At 50.0% G+C, this 21,590-nt stretch overlaps 1 protein-coding gene across 1 annotated transcript in view; it reads left to right on the top strand.

The window, feature by feature from the left end:
* Positions 1-21,590, top strand: part of LOC119395816 (uncharacterized) — a 67,768-nt gene that overhangs the window by 29,329 nt on the left and 16,849 nt on the right. Inside the window, exons 4-5 of the mRNA XM_037662820.2 lie at positions 10,361-10,470; positions 15,620-15,679. Of these exons, the coding sequence (XP_037518748.2) occupies positions 10,361-10,470; positions 15,620-15,679 (170 nt within the window). The remainder of the gene's footprint in view (positions 1-10,360; positions 10,471-15,619; positions 15,680-21,590) is intronic.

The raw sequence follows: 21,590 nt of genomic DNA, 5'->3' as shown, positions 1-21,590 counted from the left end.
ACTTCCATGGCGGCTTGAGGCGAAGTCATTGTCACTGTGTCAGTAGCCTGTTCCGGTGTCGCCGGTGGTAAGCCTCGTTGGCGGCGGCTTGGTCTGTGAACTGGAGTGTTCACGGGCACAGGGCTTGTGTTCCGGCTACTGGGTGGTCTTGTCCATGGGGTGAGTCGTGAGTCGTCGTACCCAGCACCTCCACCAATCTTCTCGCACTTATGGCGACAACGTTGCGTTGTTCTGCGCGTTGGGCTGGTTAGGTCAAGAAGTGTTTCAGTCGGAACTTCTTTCTCTTCCACGCGTGGTTCCCACACAGGAAGCCATGCGGCATTATCAAAGTTGCGAACCGGCCAAGAGTCCATCATGGGCGTGGCATGTAAATGGTGCTCTACATGACATGCATGTCGTGATTTTCATGTTGTCAGCTGTCAGCTATGTCCGTCATACAGCCATGTCACGCCGTAAGAATTTTGGTGTATATCAAGCTAGGAAGCCTGCCGTGAGCGCACCATGAGCGTGTCATGTAAATAATGCCACGCCCACTTCTTGTCTTGTTTTGATGTATTCGGGTTTGACCGGCAGGGACGGTTATCAACGCTCGACGCTGTCCGCGAAGTAGTGTTCTAGAAGCGTCGCGATTGTAGTAGATCGGTTTGTTAAGATTGCGCCCCGCACGCGAATGTTCCAGCCTTGTCTAGAGATAACGCCGCCACCAGCGATATTGCCGGAAAGTTCGATAGCGCCTGTATAAAAGCCGACGCGCGTGACCGCTTGTCAGTTGATCGACGGACGACGCCCTGTTCACCGCTACCATTGTACAGCGTGTATTGCTGTAGTTCTAGTTCTCATTTTCCGGCCACAAGTTCGGCCAAATAAACAGTTTCATCCTGCAAACGCCGACTGCTGTCTTCGTTAACGTCACGACCACGTGACATCTGGTGGAGGTGCTGCTTCTTCCATGATCCGGACGCCCCCGCGAAGCGCTGACCCAAGCCCAAGCCGCGACGAGGACGACGGCAAGGAGAACCCGGATCGTCGAACAAGCCGCAGGCAGAAGGGACTGCAGCCAGAGCACGGGCTCCTTCCCGAAAAAACCAGGCAGCCCCAGGTCCCAACACCCACCGCAGCGACGATGACCGACCCCGTGCAGCCTGCGCCGATCCTTCTTCGGCATCCCAAGGAGCCGCCAACCTTCCGCAGGTCGTCGTTTGAAGACCCGGAGACCTGGCTTGAAACATACGACCGTGTCGCCGCCTTTAACAACTGGACCAATGAAGACAAGCTGCGTCACGTGTACTTTTACCTCGAAGACGCGGCCAGAACCTGGTTTGAGAATCGGGAGTCCTCGATGCAGACCTGGGATCTTTTCCGCAGCGCATTCCTGCACACGTTCACAAGCGTCGTCCGCAGGGAAAGAGCCGCTTCTTTGCTGGAGACCCGGGTGCAGCTGCCAAACGAAAACGTCACCATCTTCACGGAAGAGATGACTCGACTTTTCCGTCAGGCCGACGCTGCGATGGCGGAAGACAAAAAAGTTCGCCTGCTCATGCGGGGTGTCAAACAAGAACTTTTCGCGGGACTTGTCCGCAACCCGCCCACGACGGTCGCCGAATTCCTCACCGAGGCTACGACTATTCAAAAGACATTGGACATGCGGACGAAACAGTACAACCGCTCTCCGCTGTCTGCAACCTATTCCGAAGTACACTAACTAGCCACCGACGACTTGCGCGAAACCATCCGAGCGATCGTGCGGGAGGAGCTGCGCAAGCTGTTACCTTCGCCGCAGCCTCAAGTGGATTCCATCGCAGACATTGTCCGCGAGGAAATCAAAGAGTCACTGGGTGTTCCTCAGCCGGCACCGCCGCAGCTTCAAGCAATGAGTTATGCTGCTGCAGCCCGACACAACGCCCCCCCTCCTCGCCCGCGTCATGACGCCGCGCCGCCCCAGCAGTTCCGCCGCCAGGCACCACCGCCGCCACCACCGACGCCATACCGCCCGCCAACCGGCCAGCGATACACGCCGAGGAAGACCGACGTTTGGCGCGCCCCCGACCATCGTCCACTCTGCTACCACTGCGGAGAAGCTGGCCACACCTACCGCCGCTGCCAGTATCGACGGATGGGACTGCGTGGGTTCGCCATCGACGCGCCGCGTCCACAGCAGGGTGAACGACCACGTGACATCGCCGACTATCTGGCAGGAGCGCATTGGACCCCCCGAGGACCTTCCCGATCGCCGTCGCCAGGCCGCAACGCCTCTCCCCAACGCCGCCAGTACACTGGCCCGTTCCGGGGCCGGTCGCCTAGCCCGTATCCGGAAAACTAAGGGCAGCAACCGATGGAGGTGCGGTTGCTGTACGACGAAACATCGAAGATCCTCCGCCGCCGACGACGACGCCACGACGAAACCTTGAAGACCCGACGCGAACCAGACAGAGCCCTGACGACGAAGCCTCGCGGACCGAAGTGGACCTGACAACGCAACGGGGAGGCAGAGGAACAAACCGACGTAGCCGTGACCCGACGCCACGACCTAACTGCAATGCAAGACGACGAACTAGCGACCTCGACGTCCTTATCGACTGCCACAACGTCACAGCTCTCGTCGACACCGGAGCCGACTATTCTGTCATCAGTGGACCATTCGCCGCGAAGCTGAAGAAGGTTAAGACCGCTTGGGAAGGCCCCGAAATCCGCACCGCTGGAGGCCATCTGATAACGCCGATTGGTGTCTGCACGGCGAGAGTCACCATCAATAACCGGACTTATCCTGCGAGCTTTGTAATCCTACAAAACTGCTCCAGGCATGCAATACTTGGAATGGACTTCCTAAGTGAACACGGCGCCGTCATCGACCTGAGGTCCGAGTCGATAACACTAACCTCAGATAAAGCGCTCCCACCCCGCGTGACGCCAGGGAACCATGCATTGAATGTGATAGAAGAGCAGGTGACCATTCCGCCGCGTTCCAGCGTCATTATTTCCGTCGGCACCGAAAAAGCTGAAGACATCGAAGGTGTCATCGAGAGCGATCAGCGTTTGCTGCTAGATCGTGACATTTGCGTCGCAAGGGGCATTGCTCGGTTGCATGAAGGAAAAGGAACCGTGATGCTAACGAACTTCAGCCAGGAATACAGACACCTGAGCAGGGGCACGACGATTGCATACACCGAAGAAATCTCGGCCGTCAGCGATGCGTTTGCATTTTCGGATTCTGACGAAGCTACGACGACGATCCCTGAGCCACCCTTCGACGTAAACCCAAGTCTTCCCGCTCGCCAACAGCAACAGCTTCGACGCCTTCTGCAGGAATACAGGGACTGTTTCTCGTCCTCATCGCGGGTCCGACAAACGCCCCTTGCTAAGCACCGCATCATAACAGAAGAAAATGCTCGACCACTCCGTCAGAGTCCCTACCGGGTTTGGACGCGGGAACGGGAGGCCGTTAAGAAACAAGTTGATGAAATGCTACACGACGACATCATCCAGCCGTCCAACAGCCCGTGGGCGTCTCCCGTGGTGTTAGTGAAGAAGAAGGATGGGACCCTACGTTTCTGCGTCGATTATCGTCGCCTGAACAAAATCACAAAGAAGGACGTGTACCCTCTCCCACGGATAGACGACACCCTGGATCGACTCCACAACACGAATTACTTTTCGTCGATGGACCTCAAGACCGGCTACTGGCAAATTGAAGTCGACGAGAGAGACCGAGAAAAGACCGCCTTTATAACACCGGACGGCCTGTTCGAGTTCAAGGTCATGCCTTTCGGTCTTTGCTCGGCACCTGCGACTTTCCAACGAGTCATGGATACTGTATTAGCTGGCTTGAAGTGGCAGACTTGCCTTGTTTACTTGGACGACGTCATTGGGTATTCCTCGAACTTCGACGAACACCTCCAGCGACTTCAATCCGTACTTCAAGCAATCAAGAACTCCGGGCTCACCCTGAAGCCAGAAAAGTGCCGCTTCGCGTACGAGGAGCTCTTGTTTTTGGGTCACGTGATCAGCAAGACTGGAGTGCTCCCAGACCCGCAGAAAACAGCTGCCATCGCCGCTTTCCCGCCACCCACCGACAAGAAGGCCGTGCGCCGATTTCTCGGCTTGTGCGCCTATTACAGACGCTTTGTCAAAGACTTTTCACGTATCGCCGAGCCACTAACGCAGCTCACGAAGACCGACGTCGAATTCAGGTGGCAAACAGCGCAAGTCGACGCATTTCATGAACTGAAACGACGCCTGCAGACACCTCCGATACTTGCGCATTTCGACGAATACGCCGATACGGAGATTCACACCGATGCAAGCAGCATAGGACTCGGCGCCGTCCTTGTGCAGCGGACGGGCGGACTGGAAAGGGTTATCAGTTATGCTAGCCGGTCGCTGTCTAAAGCAGAGGTGAACTATTCCACAACAGAAAAGGAGTGCCTCGCCATCATCTGGTCTACGTCAAAGTTTCGCCCCTACCTCTACGGCAGGCCCTTCAAAGTTGTGAGCGACCATCACGCCTTGTGTTGGCTAGCTAACTTGAAGGACCCTTCAGGTCGCCTCGCACGGTGGAGTCTAAGACTTCAAGAATTTGACGTTACTGTCGTGTACAAGTCCGGAAGGAAACACTCCGACGCCGACTGCTTGTCTCGTGCCCCCGTCGACCCACCAACGCCCGACGACCAGGATGATGACAGCTTCTTGGGAGCCATAAGTACCGAAGACTTGGCCGAACGACAGCGAGCCGACCCGGAACTGAAGGGTCTAGTGGAATACCTGGAGGGCAGGACCATCGTTGTCCCAAAAGTATTCAGGCGAGGATTGGCATCATTTTCCATGAAAAACAACGTCCTCGTAAAGAAGAACTTCACTCCGGCCCGAGCCAGCTACCTTATCGTTGTACCTTCGGGACTGCGACCAGAAATTTTGCATGCCCTGCACGACGACCCAACGGCTGGACACCTCGGACTTTCCCGAACGCTCGCACGAGTACAAGAAAAGTACTACTGGCCGCGCCTTGCCGCCGACGTCACTCGCTACGTAAGGACGTGCCGAGACTGTCAGCGACGGAAGACACCGCCCACAAGACCAGCAGGCTTCCTTCAGCCGATCGAGCCTCCTCGGCGACCATTCCAGCAGATCGGGATGGACCTCCTGGGGCCGTTCCCAACGTCGACTTGCGGAAATAAATGGATCGTCGTGGCTACCGACTACCTCACCCGCTACGCCGAAACAAAAGCCCTGCCCAAAGCTAGTGCCGCTGAGGTAGCCAAGTTCTTCGTTGAGAACATCGTCTTTCGACACGGCGCCCCAGAGGTTCTCATCACCGACAGAGGTACGGCGTTCACGGCTGACCTGACTCAGGCGATCTTGGAATACAGCCACACAAGCCACCGCCGCACCACCGCGTACCACCCACAGACCAACGGCCTCACCGAGCGTCTAAATAAGACCATCGCCGACATGCTGGCCATGTACGTCGACGTCGAACACAAGACGTGGGACGCCATCCTTCCGTACGTGACCTTCGCGTACAACACGGCCGTACAGGAAACGACGCAGATGACGCCATACAAGTTGGTCTACGGACGGAGCCCGGCAACGACGCTCGACGCCATGCTACCAAACGTGACCGACGAGGAAAACATCGACGTGACCACCTACCTACAGCGCGCCGAAGAAGCACGACAGCTCGCCCGCTTACGGATCAAGAACCAGCAGACGACTGACAGCCGCCGCTACAACCTTCGCCGACGCCACATGGAATACCAACCCGGTGACCGTGTATGGGTATGGACGCCAATACGCCGACGAGGACTTAGTGAGAAGCTTCTTCGACGATACTTCGGACCGTACAGGGTACTTCGACGCCTCGGCGCACTCGACTATGAGGTTGTCCCTGACGGCATTACGAACTCTCAGCGGCGCCGTGCGCGACCTGAAGTCGTCCATGTCGTGCGCCTTAAGCCGTTTTTTGCGCGTTAGCGAGCCTGGGGACTCTATTTTTTTTTCCTTTGTTATTGTAATTTATTTGTGAAACACTTGTTTTTTTTCTCTCTCTTCTATGTTCTTTCACAAGATGCTTTTCAGAGGGGGGCAATGCCACGCCCACTTCTTGTCTTGTTTTGATGTATTCGGGTTTGACCGGCAGGGACGGTTATCAACGCTCGACGCTGTCCGCGAAGTAGTGTTCTAGAAGCGTCGCGATTGTAGTAGATCGGTTTGTTAAGATTGCGCCCCGCACGCGAATGTTCCAGCTTTGTCTAGAGATAACGCCGCCATCAGCGATATTGCTGGAAAGTTCGATAGCGCCTGTATAAAAGCCGACGCACGTGACCGCTTGTCAGTTGATCGACGGACGACGCCCTGTTCGCCGCTATCATTGTACAGCGTGTATTGCTGTAGTTCTAGTTCTCATTTTCCGGCCACAAGTTCGGCCAAATAAACAGTTTCATCCTGCAAACGCCGACTGCTGTCTTCGTTAACGTCACGACCACGTGACAATAATGATGTACATGACTTGCATGTCATGAGTTTCATGTTGTCACCGGTCATTTACGTTCGCCATACAGAAATGTCTCGTCGCACCAATTTTCATATATATCCATCTAATATAAACGACCGCGAGCGCCCCGACACCATGTCGTGTAAATAATGCTGTACATGACATGCGCGTCATGATTTGCATGATGGGACCTGTCATGTATGTTTTTTAGGCACTATTGTCAGGCCATATGAATTTTGGTAGGTATCGAATAACGAAACGGCCACAGTAGCCCCAAGGCTGTGGCATGTAAATAATGGCGCTCATGACATGCGTGTCACGACTATCATGATATGATCTGTCATTTATGTTCGTCATACAGTCATGTTATGTCATAGCGTTTTTGGTACACATCTCAATAATGGAATGGCTAGGAGAGCACAAAGTCGCAGGCGGATAGATAGATAGATAGATAGATAGATAGATAGATAGATAGATAGATAGATAGATAGATAGATAGATAGATAGATAGATAGATAGATAGATAGATAGATACGCTTAAAGTCGCAGAAGGTCGATAAGAGATGCTTCGCACTTAGAAAAGCAAGCGCACCACAGCAACAGGTTACACAAAAAGGGATGGTCAATCCTAGACGCGCCAATAGAATAGATAACAAAAATCTTGTAAAGACGTAAGAGCAGTCAACACGTGTCTATATGAGGCGAGTGATTCCAGTGTGGAAGCACGGTGCTACTGGTTGCTCATGCCGAAAACACTGCCGAGATCCTGCCGCGTATCCATCTCGCGATTTCGCCTTTCCGCCGCGCATGTCTACACACCGACACTTCTTGAAGAATTCTGCTGGCCGGAGTATCCTGCCAGCCGTAGTTAAAAAACCTGCTCTCGCAACAACTATCATCCCTCCGTCGGGACGGCTACTCTCCCTGCCTTGCCACGAGAGTTTTGCGACAATAAGCCTTAAAGAGGGGGGGGGGGGAGGGGTTCATGTGGAAGCAGATGAAAAAACCGTAATTCTCCCCTCTTTAGAGCACGGCTTAGCCTCCAACAATGGCGTGCGTTTCCCCCAGCATGTCGTCTAAGTGGCATGCCGTTTTAGAAAGGCGCTCGTCGAATTTTCAGTGTATCTCATGTTACAACGTGTCCCTTCATGAATACTTTGCGTGCACCAAGTTGCAACAACATTTTTATGGCACTTCACGCGCGATAATATTAATAATATTGAATGAAACTGCCTCTAAAAACACGTGGGAAGCACTCGATGAAAGAGATTTTCACTTGGAACGATGTGAAGACACGAAATGACAAACGCGTGGCCCCCGTGTTGGTCAGTTATCGTTCCCATTTCACCCCCGTGGTTTTTGCGTCATGACCATTTTATCAATCAGTGAACTAGCTCTCTCACCAAGAAATGGGCCTGTTGAGACTTTACTACTTTCGCAATGTCAGATTAAGTGGCATCACTGAAGCAAATGGGCTTGTTACGCTTGATCGCAACAAAACGTGTGTAAATACGTGTACACACACGGGTATGAAACTATGCGCTCGGTTTATGAGCACTCGTGCCACAGCCAGCGCCTGAAAGGATGTAAATCATACAGTAAAGCATATAATGTAACGTCAGGTTTCGTTTATGCACAGAACCAGTATTTGCAGTAAACTTCCTCCGCTAAAAGCATTATTGCGGGAATATTTCGGCGAATCCTGATGCTAGATGTATTTTGCAAGTCGACCGACCATTGCCAAAAGCACTTACGACGTTGAAGTACTTGGAATTTGGTCCATGAAATGAACGGTAGGTGTCATAAAGTTTCGACATTCTCATAGCGTTCAATAACTGGTCATCGAACTGAGCACCAAATGCCACTCATTGTTCTGAAGGCCACCTTTTGGGGTAAAAAAGTGTCATAGCAGAAGTTTAAGACAGAATAAAGTTATTCAGTCGGTGATACTCTGTGCCCCAAATCGTACGTAAGGCATTTCCACGATACAATGCAGGCACTTTCTTATTTTTGCTAATACACCAATTCATGTGGAGGCATTCTGCAGCTTAGGCGACCAGCAGCCCAGCGCCTAACGCTCTATTACATCATAATGGTGGCGGCGTTTACGATATACATGTATTAGTCGTTCCGACATATTGTTTTTTGCCTCCTGTGCTTATGAAAAAAAAGCACACGAACAAAATTACTCGGAAGCACCCACGCGTGATGTTCCGGCAACGAACTGCATATGTAGGATGCTCGATGTCTGATTGATACATCGAGTAAATACATAGAATTTCGATAATCGTTATTTATCCTAATTATCATGTCGAGCGCAGACAGGGGGCAAAAATGCCGAATATCGCCGGTAAAAGACTGTGGTTGATCTTTACATTGTTTGAATAACAGAAAAAGTGGCCCAATCTTTGTCGGTGAAAGCCGACGGCTGAGCCGACATAGGCTGAACAACGGCAAAACTGGCCATATATTTGCCGACGAAAGCCATTGGCTCTGCCGATATTGGCTGGACCGCGGCAAACCTAGCCGAATATTCCCGATATTGGCTCTCGGCCGCCTGCTATTCGGCCTCCCACAGCCTCGTGAAACCAATATAGCACTGACGTTGTGTGCTGTCTGAATGAATATATACAAAGACAAAATTGAAAATGTCGCTGTGCTGCAACATTATGAATACCTTGAATGTCAGACGTGTGAGCCATAGTCCACCCTTGTAGCCGCAATGAATTTTCTAGCGGTACCTTTAACAAAAAAAGACGGACAGGACAGAGCTCCAAGCTTAAACCAATGAAATTCCAGGTATTCCGTATGCGTAAAGAAACATTCCAAAAAATGTGCCAGCAATGAGCATGCAAGCAAGCCGGAAAAAAAATCATGGACGACAGAAGTCATTGGCGGTGAGGTTCTTATTAAAGTATCCCACTTTTCAGTCTGTAAGTTAAAAATGGTGCACTTAAATATTTAACACCAGCCATGAAAAAACAGAAAGTTTCCTGCCAGTCCTTCCAGAGAGCTCTCTGAGCCTACATGTCTAGATGAAAACACTGGCTACATTGACAGTTGTAACCGCCGTTAGCACAAGTGTTATGCGGTCTGCTCTGTCGCATTTGGCAGTAGTTGCATGTACATAAAGTGGCTTCTAGGTACATACGATTGACTAGATTTTGTCAGTTGAAATCCACCGTTTTCAGGCAGTTGAGCTGGTAACAAAATTGAGATGCCTTTGTTTTCCTGTTCAATGTTGATTTCACATTTCAAATTTAAGCCAATATCATGAGAAAGCTCAACTTCCCCATTTAAGATTGCCCCCTGGCAACAAAACGTTGTGTAAATAAGCGTAAAAGAACTACGAGGTAGTAAAGCAATCAAGTTACTTTGACAAAATAAATGTGTAGAGCTTTAAGGAGGCCATATCATGCAGCATATTGCCGCGTAATCATGACAGTGAAGAAGGAAGAAGTCTGAAGTATTTAAAACAATCGCGATGCTTCCCGAACATTGCTGCCCGCCCTGCTCGAAGGGGTGCTAAGGGGTTTTGCGGGTCTAAGGGGTTTTGCTAAGGGGTTTTGCGTCGTGTCATTTTCTTCGCTCCGAAACATACCACCATACTATAGGAATTGAAGGTAGCTTCTTTTTCATTTGCGATTGAGAGGTCAGCACAATGTTAAGTGCATATCGCACATCACAATTACTACTTATGATCTTCTCTACGAAACAAGTACACGTAAACAAATCCTGCTCAAAGTGAAGTGTTTTTCATCTCAAAAATCTGTTCTAATTTGGACTCAGTGCAGTTGTACGAGCTGGTTAAGCAGCAGCAACACAAGAAGCAGGGATGTCGCGTGTAAATGACAGTATGTTACGCACTTACAGGGGCCATGGTCGTGCCCAACCAGCAGATGGGTGAGAACTGGGTTGGATACTCGTGGTCAAGAAAAATGGAAAAGTACGCCCTCTGCCTCTCGACAGACCGGAAGGATAACGTGAGTTTAGCACGTGAGCCAGAATGGGTTATTGTCGCGTGCGCTTCTTGTTGTAGAGTGAATCATCATCATCATCATCAGCCTGTCTACGCCCACTGCAGGGCAAAGGCCTCTCAATCAACCCGGTCCTGTGCTTTCTGCTGCCACGTAATACCTGCAAACTTCTTAATCTCATCTACCCACCTAATTTTCTGTCTCCCCCTCACGCGTTTGCCATCTCTTGGAATCCAGTCAGTTACCCTTAATGACCACCGGTTATCCTGCCGACGTGCTACGTGCCCGGCCCATATCCATTTCTTCTTCTTGATTTCAACTATGATGTCCTTAACCCCCGTTTGTTCCCTGACCCACTCTGCTCTCTTCCTGTCTCTTAAGGTTACACCTATCATTTTCCTTTCCATCGCTCGCTGCGTCGTCCTCAATTTAAGTTGAACCCTCTTTGTAAGTCTCCAGGTTTCTGCTCCGTAGGTAAGTACCGGTAAGATGCAGCTGTTATATACCTTCCTCTTGAGGGATAGTGGTAGATTACCATTCATGATTTGATAATGCTTGCCGAATGAGCCCCTACCCATCCTTATTCTTCTAGTTATTTCACTCTCATGGTTCGGCTCCGCGGTTACTACCTGTCCTAAGTAGACGTACTCCTTTACAACTTCCAGTGTCTCGCCACCTATCGCAAAGTGCGGTCTCTGCCAAGATTGTTCCACATTACTTTAGTTTTATGCATATTAATTTTCAGACCTACTCTTCTACTTTCCGTATCCAGTTCAGTAATCATGAGCTGCAATTCGTCTCCCGCGTTACTCATCAATGCAATGTCATCAGCGAATCGTAGGTTACTGAGATACTCTCCATTAACTCTTATCCCTTACTCTTCCCAATCTAGGGCCCTGAAAACCTCCTGTAAGCAGGCGGTGAATAACATTGGAGAGATCGTGTCTCCCTGCCGTACGCCCTTCTTTATTGGGATTCTGTCGCTTTCTTTATGGAGGACTATAGTGGCTGTGGATCCGCTGTAGATTTCTTCCATTATGTTTATATAGGCTTCGTCGATGCCTTGATTCCGCAGTGCTTGCATGACTGCTGATGTCTCCACCGAATCAAATGCCTTCTCGTAATCTATGAAGGCTATGTATAGGGGTTGGTTGTATTCCGCGCATTTCTCTATCACCTGATTGATAGTATGAATATGGTCTATTGTTGAGAATCCTGTACGAAATCCTGCCTGGTCCCTTGGTTGATTAAACTCTAATGTCGTGTTAATTCTGTTAGCAATTACTTTTGTAAATAGCTTGCAGACAACGGACAGTAAGCTTATGGGCCTGTAATTTTTCAGGTCCTTGACGTCCCCTTTCTTATGGATCAAGATGATGTTGGCATTCTTCCAAGATTCTGGTATCCTCCCCGTCGAGAGGCACTTCGTATACAGGGTGGCCAGTTTCTCTAACATAATCTCTCCACCGTCTTTCAACAGGTCTGATGTTACCTGATCCTCACCAGCTGCTTTGCCTCTTTGCATTCCCTTTAGGGCTTTCTTTACTTCTCCTGTCAATACTGGTGGGATGTCAGATTCCTCTGCGCTATTACTCCTTCTTACGTTATCATCCTGACTGCCTCGGCTGCTGTACAGATCTCTGTAGAACTCTTCCGCTACCTCAAGTATTCTATCCATATTGTTTGTGACCTTGCCTTCCTTGTCCCTTAATGCATACATCTGATTTTTGCCTATGCACAGTTTTGTCTTAATAGCTTTGAGGCTTCTTCCGTTCTTTAGAGCATGCTCAATTCTCTCAATATTATACTTTCTTATGTCGGCTACTTTACGCCTATTGATTAACTTCGAAAGCTCCGCCAGCTCTATTTTGTCTGTTGCATTTGAGGCTTTCATAGCTTGACGTTTCTTAATGAGGTTTTTCGTCTCTTGGGATAGCTTACCAGTGTCCTGTGTAACGGCTGTACCCCCGACTTCCACTGCACACTCCTTGATGATACTAGTCAGATTATCATTTATTGCGTCTACGCTAAGGTCGGTTTCCTCGGTTAAAGCCGCGTACCTATTCTGAAGTGAAACTCTGAATTCCTGAACTTTCCCTCTCAGAGCTAGTTCATTAATTGGCTTCTTGCGTATCAGTTTCTGCCGTTCCTTCCTCACGTCAAGTTGAATTCTAGATCTTACCAATCTATGGTCACTGCATCGGATCTTGTTAACTACTTCCACATCCTGTACGGTGCCCGGGTGGCCGCACATTATGAAGTCTATTTCATTTTTAGTTTCGCCATTAGGACTCCTCCACGTCCACTTACGAGTAGCCCGTTTTCTGTAGAAGGTATTCAAGATGCGTAAATTATTGCGTTCTGCAAACTCTACTAGTAACTCCCCTCTGGCGTTTGTAGAGACGATGCCATATTCCCCAACTGCATGATCTCCAGCCTGCTTCTTGCCTACCTTTGCATTAAAGTCGCCCATCAGTACAGTATTCGTAGAAGCGTTCAATCATTTGATCATCATGGCTGGATGTAGGCGCGTAGGCCTGTATCACCTTCATCTTGTACCTCTTATTAAACCTAATTACGATACATATCACCCTCTCATTAATGCTATAGTATTCCTCTATATTGCCAGCTATGTCTTTATGAATAAGGAATCCCACTCCTAGTTCTCTTCTGTCAGCTAAGCCACGATAGCATAGGACCTGTCCGTTCTTCAGCACTGTATAAGCCTCCTGTGGCCTCCTAACCTCACTGAGCCCTATTACATCCCATTTAACACCCTCTAATTCCTCGAATAGTACAGCTAGACTCGCCTCACTAGATAAAGTTCTAGCGTTATACGTAGCCAAATTCAGATTCCAATGGCGGCCTGTCCGTACCCAGAGATTCTTAGCACCCTCTGCTGCGTCGCAGTTCTGACCGCCGCCTTGGTCAGTTGCTTCACAGCCGCTGGGGACTGAGGGCCGAGGGTTAATTGGTGTATTCATGTGGGAGGTAGTGGCCAAGTACTACACCAGGGTGGCCAATCCTGCTCTGGTGAGGGAGTGCATTGCTGGCTGTGGTTGCCAGTGAGGCTGCACCCCAGGCCTTTTTTACACAATTCCATCATCAAGTGGATTTTTTTTAAATCCGGTTGGGAATTGTCCGGCACCGGGATTCGAACCACGGACCTCTTGCATGCGAAGCTGATGCTCTACCACTACGCCATCGCTGCATGGACAAATGTGAATGAATGGACAAATGATATTGTTGCGGAGACCAAGTGAAGGAAGACGAAGACTAGGTGAAGCTGACTGGCGCGAGACTGTGCTGGTCAGCCATCTTGACTCTTTTTACAATAGTTCTCCCTAAACACATATCGTATATACCCAAACAACCCCGTATTATAGTGGAGGACGTGCTGGGTACTGCAGCAGGCAACGGAGCTCCGCAGCGGACGTCGCATCGCCCTCCCAAGCATGAATAACGTTGAGCCTTCGACATCAACGTCGCTGACTTCATTATTGTGACCATCACCGCCACTTGTTTTCTCACCACCTAAGGATCCCGGTACATTCTGCGGGACCGATAGCGTCGATATTTAAGACTGGTTTTCCATGTTTAAGCGGCTGAGTGTACCGAACAGATGAGATCTTACACTTCAGATGGCTAATGTGTTGTTTTACATGAGGGGTACAGCAAAGGTGTGGTACGAAAACAACGAAGAATACACTAGCTGTTACCAATGCAAAGAAAAGTTGCGAGAGGTATTTGGCAAACCCGCCTTTCGTAACATCGCCGCCAAAAAGGAATTGGCCTGCTGTGCCCATAATCCACGGTATCGTACCTCTCATACATTCAGGATGTACCGGCTTTCTGCCGAAAGGCCGACAATGACATGACGGAAGGTGAGATAGTCGTGCATGTGCTGAAGGGGATCGCCGATTACGCATTTATTCTCCTGATGTGCTAGGGCTGTTCCACCGTGGATGCGATCATCAAGGAGTGCCGACAGTTCGAGCAAGCACAAAGTCGCCGCATTCTACAACCGTCCATCAGCTCTTCGTCTTTCTTCACTTCATCTTCGTAACAATATCAATGTGGATCCATATTTGTCGAAAGAATGAGCACGCTCTTCGCTGGACCGGGCTACATTCAGAGTAAGGCTACGTGCTGGAAATCGGTTCTGCGGAATTCTGCAAGGTGGAGGAAGCGTTGAGAAAGAGAGAACTGAAAACCACCCGTTCGTAGCCCGAAGCGATAAGGAAATCTATATGGATTTCTAAGAAAGAAAGCTTCTTAGTTGCCGAAAGAATTGACCTGGTTTGGTGATCGAACGCGGGACTAGCGTCTTTCTGGAGCGGTCGCTCTACGAATCTGTGTACTTGTACTTCGAGTTGTCTACGAATTCGCCCTCGCGCTGCCACTTGCTAGCTTCCTGGTTACTTCCATTGGGAAAGCGACCGCCTCGGAAAGGCGTTGGTGCCGGGTTTAATTCCTCCAACAGGACAAATTTTTCGGAAACTAAGGACCTTTCATTCTGGGAAAGCCAGATAGATTTCCTCGTGACTTTCTGCTACAAGCGGATAGCGGTCTGTGCCCCTTCTTTAACGCTGTGGCTGTCCTACGAGTATTCCAAGAGCCCCTTTAAATTTTCCTACTGCGTTTAATAACTATGGCTTTCTGCGGTGTTCCACCATGTGGTGTTAGGCTAATAGTGGTAAGCCCAAGTAGATTTGCCACACATGCTTCTGTTTGTTTTTACGCAGCCGGCATGTTACACGTGTAAGCACGGCTCGGCAGAAGGCGCGCCAGAATGCCTCAGCACCATCCCGATTCTTTTAGAATCTTCAGATAACGTTTTGCGTATAACGTATGTAGTCGAATTTATTTTGCAACTAACGAGGCCACTCTCGATAACGCGAGAATCTTGGGTCAATGTGGTGTCACTGTTTTGTCTGGGCACAAGTTCGCCCAATAAAGGGCTTCATTATACCGGCTCAAATATTTGTTTTCTTCACCGTCACGTGCAGGTGACACTACTGTGGCGTCGACGGCTAAGACGGAACGGCATAGCCTAAGGGCCCTTGAACAGGGTCTTGCTGATCGCCTTTAGAGCGAAGCTGTTTGAAGTACCTTTTTTGGATGGTGACACTGTCTTTGCACTTGTCTCTTGCAGTCCTCAATCATGGCAGCCATGGACATACCCCTCCTCGCAGCTGTAATACCGGCGTACAGGGTGAGTGCAAGGACAAAACTCGCGTGCGACACGCAACAGTTACAACTTGATCTAACGCAGCGGCGGATCCAAAGGGTGTGCTGTGCAGCTCGCAGTAACTGAAGGGAAGAGGGCAAAAACGTGACTACACTTTGGTGCGCTGAGGTCTTTATTTTTCAAGTAGTGCAATCTTCTCTCATCGCATGCGCTGCGCTGAAGTGCTTGTTTGCAACGCGCCAGAGAGGAACGAGTTTTCTTTAAAGAACTCTGGTGGAACGTGTTTGCACCTGCAGTAAACGTTCCAAAATGTAAAAGTAACCGCGAACACTGAAAATTTTGCTTTGCTATCGCCGATTTCGTGTGCCCGACCTAATACGAGCGAGCTAGAACGGTGCCGATTTTATTGTTATCAACACCGTTCGAGTTAACGTAGGCGGTAATGTCACGTTGCGTTTTGTTTCGTCTAACATCAATATCTGTATGAAGCAGTATGAAATCTGAGCTTCATCTCAAAGACTTCGATAAATCTACACGAAAGAGTTATAAGAGTAAGAAACATAGGAAAAATGAATGCAATTGCACTCAACGTGAAAGCTGTAGGAAGTGCGGTACAGTGATTCACCTGTCCTACAGCGATGAACTCAAGAAGAGTTGGTTGGGGGGGGGGGCTATTTTGTAAGGCATTACTATGTGATCTAAAGTGCGTTTGGGACGAGACACCAGAGTAGAAGTAGACAGTAGGAACGCAGCCTGTGAGCGTCACTGAATGGTCAGCGTTCCTTCAGCGACGCTCGTATTCACGGGCAAGCGCACCGTGGCGTTCATCCCTGCACCCTGCTAGACCTCCATGGCAAGAAAGGAAACATTCATTTGCGATGCAATGGCGCCCTCTCCCTTCCTGCTTTCCCTCCTCCTCTCTTTCACTACACTCTTCCTCACCCTGATTTCACTTTTTCGTCCAATTGCTATACTATGCTATACAGAGCTATGCTATGATTACCCCCTCCTCCTTACCCTCAATTCCTTCCACCACACCCTCACTATACCATACTATACATGAATATGCTATACATGGGTTTGCCGCTTGACACCATACATAGCAGTGGTATGCTTTACCCTCTGCCTTTCTTCTTTCCCTCCTCCCCACGCTCACTTTCCCTTCCCACCCTCTTGCTATAATTGGCTATGTTAACATGGTTTTGCCTGCGTGACGCCAAGCAGCGACATGAGGTACAGCATACGATGACACCATACACCCTTCCTCCTTTCATTCCCCTCACCCTCACTGCAGTTGAGTGTGAGGAGCTCCTTTCCCGCCACCTTGCTCTACATGGCTATGCTATAGGTATCTGTGCTATATATGATTCTGACTGCCTAACGCCATGCATATTTTTGCTATGCTTTACCCTCTCCCCTTTTTCTGACCTCCTCAACCTCATGCCCATCCCCTCCTCGCTATACGCGGCTATGCTGTGCATGGTTTGTCCTGCCTGACGCCAGACATGGCTATGCTATGCTTTACCCTCTTCCATACTCTGTTTCATCTTTCTCACCTTCACTTCCCTTTCCCGCCCCTTCGTATACACCGCTATGCTATACTTGATTCTACCTGCCTAATGCCTTACACGACTGCTATGCTTTAATCTATTCCTTCCTCCTCTCCATCTTCCTCACCCTCACTTCCCTTGTGCCACCCCCTTGTTATACAGGGCTATGCTATATGTTACATTACGGCGAAAACGCCGCCGGCAACATGAACTGGTCGGTGTCACGAGGAAGAAGACATGCGTGTATTTTGCGTTTCGAACTTATAACAGAAAGGGGAAAGGGTGAAAGAGGGATCAAGGCAAGAGAGAAAGAAGCAGGCGCATCCTCGCTTTCGTCCACTTCGGTTGTCGGTTTGTTATCAGGCAGCGCCGATTCCCGAGTGTCCTTGCTCTCCAAAAACAATTTTTTCAGACCTTCGTACTTGGTCCATATGGCGACGGACTATCCCTGCCTCAATCTTTACTTCCAAAAGTCGAGCACCGGTCATGGTTCTGGCCCGTGCCGGCGTCCACGTTTCCCCGGTCCCTTAGTTTCGCAGATAGAGGGATTAACCGGGGGGCGAAATTGCAGTCGGTGTGGTGGTTCTTGGGAGAAAATGACAAGTCCAGTCTTGTGCGCAACCGGTAGTCGAAAAGCCTTTGCGAAGGTTAAAGTCCGGATTATTGAGGAGTATTTCTATAGTTACACATCACGCGAGCCAGGGAGGACGTTTCCGATTTCCGTTAATCCGTCCTTGACAGTCCGCACAGCGCGCTTAGCAAGCCCATTGCTTAGTAGATGCTGGAGAGATGTTCTAATATGTATGATGCCATTGCGCTCCAGAAACTGACGGAATTCGAAGCTTGTGAAAAGCATTCCGTTATCTGACACCACAGTGCGTGATATACCAAATTGGGCAAACATTGTTTTCAGGGCTTCGGTGGTACTGCGGGAATTGGCATGGACTACCATCATAGCCTCAATCTATTTGCTATGTGAATCAAGCAGAATTAACACAATCTGGTCGATATGAAGGTCGCATGGTCGATATGAAGCCGTGGCAACTTTTCGCCCTTCTGTGGCCAGCGCACAGAAGTTGGTGCTGGTGGCATAGACAGTGCTTGAACGCAGTTGTTACAGTTGGCGGTGACGCGTTTGATGTCCTGGTCCAACCCAGGCCACCAAGTTATTGAGCTTGCTCTTGCCTTCATTAACGACACTTTCTGATGAGAGTCATGCACTAGCATGAAAAGCTTCTTGGGGCGTCCGTAGGTACGGCCACGCGATGACCCCAGTACAGCAAGTCGTTTTCCATCGACAGCTCAAACCGCTTCTTATAATATTCTGAGAGCTCACCGGCCCCTTTCACGCCCCGCGGCCAACCAGTGCGTGCGTATTTGCATGCTTGAGAGATTACGTCGTCTGTCGCCGTTAGTGCTTGCAACAAAACAGTTGACCCGTTGGCGGTGACGTATAGGCGTTACAAGTTGCTTGGCATGTAGCCGGAGATGAAGCACGTGGCCGAGCAACAGCGGCATCATACGTCAGTGGTGTTGTAAGAGGCGGTTGAGTATGACTTGGTGGCAAGGCCTCGGCAACTTCCGATTCAATGACGTGACGAAGGGAAAGTGACAATGGCGTAAGTGGCTCGTGTGCTGTCGTGATTATGGATAGCGGCCGTGCAACCTCCTCGCGAATGTACTGCTTTATGAGTGGCATTAAAGCGGAGTGGTCGGTGATGTCATGGCGAAAGTGCAAAGATGAAAGATCCGCTGTGTCTTGAGCAACGCAACGTCTGGAAGCGCGCTGCCTACGCAGCTCATCGTAGTTGTGGCAGAGCTGAATTACATCGGCGACCGTCTGGAGACTTTTTGCAGCAAGCATCTGGAATGCAGCGTCATTGATGCCTCTCATGATGTGCTTGATCTTGCCTGCCTCGTCCAGAGTCGAGTTGACGGGCTTGCAGAGGAAGAGCACATCTTCGATGTAGCATGTGAAAGTTTCAGCTTTTCTCTGTACGCCGCCACTCAAGCGCTGCTCAGCGCGAAGCCGACGCACAGCAGGGCGGCCAAGGACCCCCGTGGGAGTTGTTGCGAATTCTGACCAGGTAGAGAAATCGCTTCGATGATTTCTATACCACAGTATCGCGACGCCGGTCAAGTAAAAGTTCACATTTGTGAACTTGTCGCTGGCGTTCCACATATTGTAAACGCTCACGAGTTCATACTCGGTAATCCAATCTTCCACATCTTGGTCGTCGGTACCGCCAAAGATGGGTGGATCACGTTACCGGAGTGCGCCAGGGCAGACGACAGGCGCAGGCACGGGATCCGGAGTGCCTTGAGACGGTCCCGAATCATTCATCACGAAAGGTCGTCGTAGTGTACGGCTGCGAAGTTGCAGCAGTTCCAGGGTGAGGACCACGTGGTGCCCCGCACCTCCACCAGTTCAAATTGGGTGCTTTACAGGCAGCAGTTGACGCAACGAAGCAGCGGTTTACTTTGCCCAAGGGCTAACACGAAAAAGGCCAGCGATCACAGCACGTCGTCTTTCTCTTCCACCTTGCTTGAGCCCCGTGTCCACTGCCTTCATTACACTTTTAATATTCTGAGAGCTCACCGTCCCCTTTGATGCTCCCTGATAGGAGTCATGTGTCATTTTCCATCGACAGCTCAAGCCGCTTCTTATAATACTCTGAGAGCTCACCGTCCCCTTTGACGCCCCGCGGTCAACCACTGCGTGCGTATTTGCATGCTTGAGAGATTAGGTCGTATGTCGCCGTTAGTGCTTGCAACTGTTTAGTTGGCACAGCAGCGATATCCTGCTGGTTTAGCGATAGGACGACTGGCGTGACGTCCTCCAATTCCGATGCATTCTGTAAGGGTATGAATAAACGGCTTAATGCACCGGCGTTCTTCAGACGTCTGCCAGGTTTATGCTGCAAACGGTACCTATAGGTGCCTAGCGTGATAGCCCATCTCTGTATCCGAGCTGCTTCCATGGTTGGGGTTGTCTTATCCGCCTTTAAAAGACCGAGCAAGGGCTGATGATGGGTCAGTATAGTGAACTCTTTTCGAAGTAGATAGTCGCGAAAGCGTGTGACGCCCTAGACCAAAGACAGCGTCTCTCGGGCAATCTGGGAGTAATTCTTTACAGAGATCAATGTTCGCGACCGAAATCCCATCGGTCTATGCTGCCCATTGATAGGACGAAAGAGAGCGGCTCCTACACTGTAGGGTGAAGCATCACATTCTAAAAACAACTGTTTCTACCCGTCAAAATGGGTCAATACTGAATAGGTACACAATGCATCTTTAGCTTTTTCAAATACATCCTCCTCTATTGCTCCCCGTGACCACTGGTTTTTTTTTCAAATGTCGGCACAGGGGTGCCAGTAAAGTCGAAAGGTTCGGTACAAACTTGTCATAAGAGGTCAGCATACTAAAAATGATCGCTGCTACCTAACATTCCGAGGTACTGGAGCAAGTCTGACGGCCTCAGCGTTCTTTTCCGTTAAGTGTGATCTTGCAGCTTCGATCTGGTGGCCTAGATAAACCACCGAAGCCTCGTTTATCCGTTCACTTGTGAGCGCAAAATTTAATGCCGTGTTCTCTGAATATTTGAAACACCCCTCGAAGCTTTGCGTATGACTTATCAGCAGTCTTCGCTATCAAAACGTCGTCTAAGTACGCTTGCACCCCGGGTATTCCTTGCAGTATGGACTGCCAGTGCTCACGCAATTCCAAAGTGCAACCGGTTGTAACAAAACATGCGTGTTTATGACAGCCAGCCTTCATGAGCTCTTGTCCGATGCAATCTCGTTGTGAGCATCTCGGAAATCCAGGATACTGAATTTTAACACGAAAGTGTTTTATGCCGGGGTCAACCAAGTACATCCGTCACGGATATGACGTTGTTAAAATGGACGCCAAAGGGTGAGAAAGAAAAAAAAACAAGAAAAAGGTACCCCGCTGGGAATCGAACCCACGACGTTGCGGCCGCGACGGCAAGAGCCCGACGCCCTACCGACTAAGCCAACTCGGGAGATGCTAGGCTCGGCGCGAACGCGCCTTATATCTTTCACACATTCTCTTTCGCAGCGGGCTGAGCGGGGCGGTGCCGCCGTCTGTGAGAGGTGAAAAGAATTAATGCATCACGATCGACACTACTAGCGCTTACTCCGGGATTGCACGCGATATCGGAGGTCGTGGTTAAAGCGTCTCGATACCAGAGCGGTAGACTGGCCGCGCTGGCGTCGCCGAGGCACGCTTGACGCAGTTACGTTCTTTGCCTTTGGCTTCGTGTTAGCGTGCGTCGGCTCATCGGAGTAGTGCAGCTTCCACGTGCACCAACGGGATTTCTCCGCCGCCGACTGCTTCAATTTCGAGAGCGCCGACTAACAAAA

The sequence above is a fragment of the Rhipicephalus sanguineus genome, chromosome 6 (assembly GCF_013339695.2).
Source record: "Rhipicephalus sanguineus isolate Rsan-2018 chromosome 6, BIME_Rsan_1.4, whole genome shotgun sequence".
NCBI lineage: Eukaryota > Metazoa > Arthropoda > Arachnida > Ixodida > Ixodidae > Rhipicephalus > Rhipicephalus sanguineus.
This window is presented reverse-complemented; position numbering and strand designations above follow the sequence as displayed.